This window comes from Juglans microcarpa x Juglans regia, chromosome 8S, assembly GCF_004785595.1.
Source record: "Juglans microcarpa x Juglans regia isolate MS1-56 chromosome 8S, Jm3101_v1.0, whole genome shotgun sequence".
NCBI classification, from domain to species: domain Eukaryota; kingdom Viridiplantae; phylum Streptophyta; class Magnoliopsida; order Fagales; family Juglandaceae; genus Juglans; species Juglans microcarpa x Juglans regia.
Window position 1 is genome coordinate 5258404 of NC_054609.1, and position 4917 is coordinate 5263320.

Genomic DNA, 4917 nt, shown 5'->3' on the forward strand with positions numbered 1-4917 from the left:
ATACTTGTTCTTTTTCTTAATCTTCGTATGTTCACACAGCTGGAGCGATCCTCCATTTTTGGAACCATTAGAACAAAAAATCAAGAAGTGGGTCCTCGCGCGTGCCGTCGTCTCGTTCTTCTTGTCATCGTCGGAGACAAAGTTTCCCCAATAAATTATTATTATATATATATATATATATATGTATGTATATGTATATGTATATGTATATCATCTTCTGAGTCATGGCGCCATACGAGAGACAATTCAGTGACCATTTTCTGCTGCTTAAGCCAGAAGAGGCGAGCTTCTATGATCTTGTTCGCTTTCTCCTTTTCTCCGACTACTCAGAAACAAGTGGATTCCTCGACTGCACGGAATCTCTAGAGGCAGATTTTTGGCGCCGATGGTACATCTTCAACTCCCTTCTCGTGCAGAAACTACTCCTTCTCTATGGAAAACCTCTGGTTCTGATAGGGAATATGCTGGAGCTGTGGCTGAATCTTCTCTCAAGAAACGGAGGATTTCTCAAGCTGTTTTTTAAGTTCTTTACAGGTTTTAATTTTAAATTATTCTTTTCCCATTTTTTATAGTTCTATGAATCATTAATGGATTAAACAGTACTACTGATTTGCTAAATTCCTGAAACTGATAATGGGTTGGATTAATAATTTATGCAGGAGAGGTGGTGCTGCCTGATCCATCATCGGCAACGTTCACATCTGCGGTGGGATGTCTTGATGGAAGAGTGGAGTTAGACAAAAGCATTAGACAAGATGATCACATAAAATATAACGCTTCGCTTGCAATGATGGCTTCCAAATTGTCATACGAAAATGCAGAATTTGTTCATACCATAATCAGAGATCGCTGGAACGTACGTATAATATTATATTAATATGAAAAAATATACATCTGTTTAAGATAATTTCTCCTTATATGATGATGATTCTCTCTCTCTCTCTCTCTCTCTCTCTCTCTCTCTGATCTCTCACTCTTCCCAATTTTTGCTCAGATGGAATACTTAGGGTTCTACAACTTCTGGAACGGTACGTACGAATCAACCTAGAACTATGACTTGATACAATATACTTCAAACTCTTATATATATGAATCAAATGCATTTGATACATGATTTCATGCATGTTATAAGCTACTGAATCCAATTAATAACAAGATATAGAATGATCATGATCATAATCATATATATGGGTTCCACACTTTCTATGAATTTCTTCTCCATATGAACCAGATCGGAGTTGAATTAACGGATGGCTGCAACAGTACATTATTTTTATTATCCTGGTCTATCTCAATGATGACCCAATATTCTAGCTTATCATCATGTCTAATATTGATCATTCACATGCTCATGTTTTATACATACATACATACTTGCATACATATGTACATGTATATATATATATATATATATATATATATCGTGGCATGTAATTAATGTGATATATATTCTCTTTGGATGACGTGTACATGTGATATGCATAATCAATAATGCATGATTCTACCCATAGAAATGTATATCTGGCTAAGCAGTACAGTAAGATGAGATTATAATATGGCAATTCGACGTTAATTTGGGGTTTTCAAGTTAAAATTACTACAAGATAAGTCAGCTGATGTAATCAAGGGCTGATAATATTTACTTTGTCTAAAAGTTGGACTAATTTGTCTTTAACTAATAATGAGAGTAAAGAATGAAGGCATTAGTCGATGATGACTAAGAAGAAATTTCAGTTGCAGAAGATGGGAAACATGTAGAAACACAACTTGCACGTCAAACTTGGCAACAACCGGAAGGATTCCAACACTTGTCAAATTACAAGACAATTTGGACATCTTTCTTCATTTCAAAATCCTTAGAATAATCTTATGAGAAATGATATTCCGTTCTGGTGTAGTATCATGTACACCACAACTTCTCATTTTGTTTCGCTCTAAATTTCGGCCCGTTTCGAGCCATTTCGTCCATTCCGATCAAATTCTAGCCATTCTTCGGGCTCCATTCCTTTCTGAACTGTTTTAATTGCGGTTTTGTAAATTTAAATCTAGCAGATATTTAATTAATTCTCGAATATAAAAGGCATTTATATAATTCTTTTTTTTTTTTTTACTTTAAATATGTCCTCTCATTCTCTCTTTAATTATCACTATTTTTAATAAATTCTCTAATTTTTTTTCTTTATTTTTTGTGTCTCAACTCAAGTTTATGATTTTTTCAACATATATTCATTTTATAAATCATCAATTCTTCCTTAAATATCCACACATGCATGATACACACTTACATATACATGTATTTATTTTATTAGTTGTTAGTTTGAATATACATATAAATATCAATCTATACATATATAATATAGTTAATCCTGAAACGGAACATGGGAACGCAATGGAATCGAAAAATTCTATTCCAGTATTTAAACCATAATGATCACCAAAACAAAATTTAAAATATTACAGTTGCACACCCTAGAACTATATCTATTACACATTTTAAATTTTACACGAGAGCGCTTCATTTGAGTTGTGAAAAAGGTTGTACGTACATTATTAAATATATCCTTATTCATCTAATTTTAAATTGGATCTAAGAGCTCTCCCCATTTCTAAAAACAAAGAAATACTATTTTCTAAAATAATCAATGATGGTTCATTTGACCAATCCTCCACCATTAAGGAGTCCATTCGTTTTATTTATCCTATTCTTTTAAATTTCATTTAGGGCTTTTCATGTTTGATCATAATGACACTCAAAAAGTCTCATTACATACTAAGAAAACATGACAAGATTCTTTAAGATTATGCAGTCAAGGAATCACTTGCTCTTTCTCCCTCGAGGTAAGTTTATGAGTTGCATGAGCCAATTGGTACAATTAGTTGGAAAACAAGTTTTGGGAAATTAGAAAATACTTTGTACTAAGTGAATAGAAATCCTGTCCAATTATAGAGAGAATTAGATACATCATGTGAGTTTTACAACAATTAATGTTATTCATATATGATTTTTGGACAACATGGACCCCACATAGGCATTTAATATTGTGTCTATTTCCTTATGCGACGGACTATCTAATTCAATCAAACAACTGAAAAAGATATCAACTAGTATTATAAGTATGCTTTCTATTGCCTCCCCATGTGAAATGCAAGGCTCAAACTTGAATTTTTGTGCTTAAATTATGTGTTTTTGGACAATTGAATAACAACTATGACGAACTTATTATCTAATTTAAACCGGAAAACATTAGTTTTGATGCAATAATACAATAGTATTTCTCTTCTTTTTGGGGAATTTAGAAAACATACAGGTCTAAAAATAAAATGGTTGACAGATTTTATAGGACAACCTTCAACTCAAGCTATCATGTTCCAAGATACAAAGAATAACCCTAACCTAATCGTGGTTGGGTTTAGGGGCACTGATCCATTTGATCCAATTGCAATTGGAATAGATGTCGACTTGTCGTGGATTGAGCTTGAAGGCGTGGGAAAGGCCCATAGTGGCTTTATGAAAGCTTTAGGCTTGCAGAAGGACAAAGGCTGGCCAAAAGAAATAGAGAAAGGAAGTGATCCCCAGAAACAATTTGCTTACTATGAAGTAAGAAGGCAACTAAAGGAAATATTGCAGAAGAACGAGAGAACTAAATTCATATTAACAGGACACAGCTTGGGTGGGGCATTGGCAATTCTGTTTGTGACCATTCTAGCCATGCATGAGGAGGCATGGTTATTAGATAAGTTGGAGGGAGTGTATACATTTGGGCAACCAAGGGTTGGCAACAAGCAATTTGGTGATTACATGAAGGAAAAGTTGAATGAGAATGATGTGAGGTATCTGAGATATGTTTACTGCAATGATGTGGTGCCTAGGCTCCCTTATGACGATGACAATATATTCTTTGAGCACTTCTCTCCCGTCCTCAACTACAATGTGTACTATATAGGGAAGGTCAGTATTAGTACTCTCTTTCTTGATCATATATAACTCTTTGAAATAGTCACATTATCCTCTGCAACTAGTAACCGATAAAGATCATATTCAAAATTAATATAGAATCAATTGTGCATCGTGTAGGTGCACAATTAATCATTTATATAATATTTAACCATTTTTTCAATGAAATAGTTGAGACTTTCTCACATATTTTTTACCAAAATATGAAAAGTTAGTAAAAGTAAATGTACTAATGTGATAACATCTTACACATTTAGTTTGAAAGTAATTGGGAATGTAATTAAAAAATAAGGTAGCATACTTAGTAATTCTAGGAGATCATTGTCTCTTTCACTCTCTTTCAATCATATAAAACAATAAAAATTTAGATGGAAAACTACAAAATGTCAGATGTGGAACAATAGCACTAACACACTCCATCCTTAATGTTTGAATCCAGGTTTTATGGGAGGAGCCAAATAAGAACTACTTCTCACTATTATGGGTAATACCTAAGTACCTAAATGCAGTTTTGGAGCTGATCCGAAGTTTCATAATCCCATATATCAGAGGTTCAGACTACAAAGAAAGTTGGTTGATGAAAATGTATAGAGTGTTCGGATTGATAATTCCCGGATTAGTAGAACATAGTTCTCAAGATTATGTTAATCTCACCCGATTGGGATCCTTACCTATAGACTTCCAGAACTCACTTGGGCATAGAAATTCTAAAGTTGGTTTACCAAAGAAATCACAATAATATAAAGGCTTCAGGATTTCTTTGAGGGTAACTAACAACTCCTTTTAAGGATTTACATTGCAATGTCTTTTTTTTTCCATTCAGTTAAGACAGACAAGAAATACATTTATTGGGACAATTGACTTGTAAACTAAATATTTTCCTTTAGGAGCATTTCATGAATCAAGATCGGGCATTATATCTAGTCACCATGTCTACAACTTGCAAGAATAGTATTATAGAT

The 4917-nt window shown here is 33.3% G+C and overlaps 1 protein-coding gene across 1 annotated transcript; it reads left to right on the plus strand.

The window, feature by feature from the left end:
• The first annotated feature begins 220 nt into the window (after window positions 1-220).
• On the plus strand, window positions 221-4694 carry LOC121244154 (triacylglycerol lipase OBL1-like). Its single transcript, XM_041142189.1, has 5 exons — window positions 221-534; window positions 660-856; window positions 995-1028; window positions 3333-3949; window positions 4395-4694. Exons 1-5 carry the CDS (start codon window positions 225-227, stop codon window positions 4692-4694), a joined length of 1458 nt encoding a protein of 485 aa, XP_040998123.1. The 5' UTR covers window positions 221-224.
• The last annotated feature ends 223 nt before the right edge of the window (window positions 4695-4917 follow it).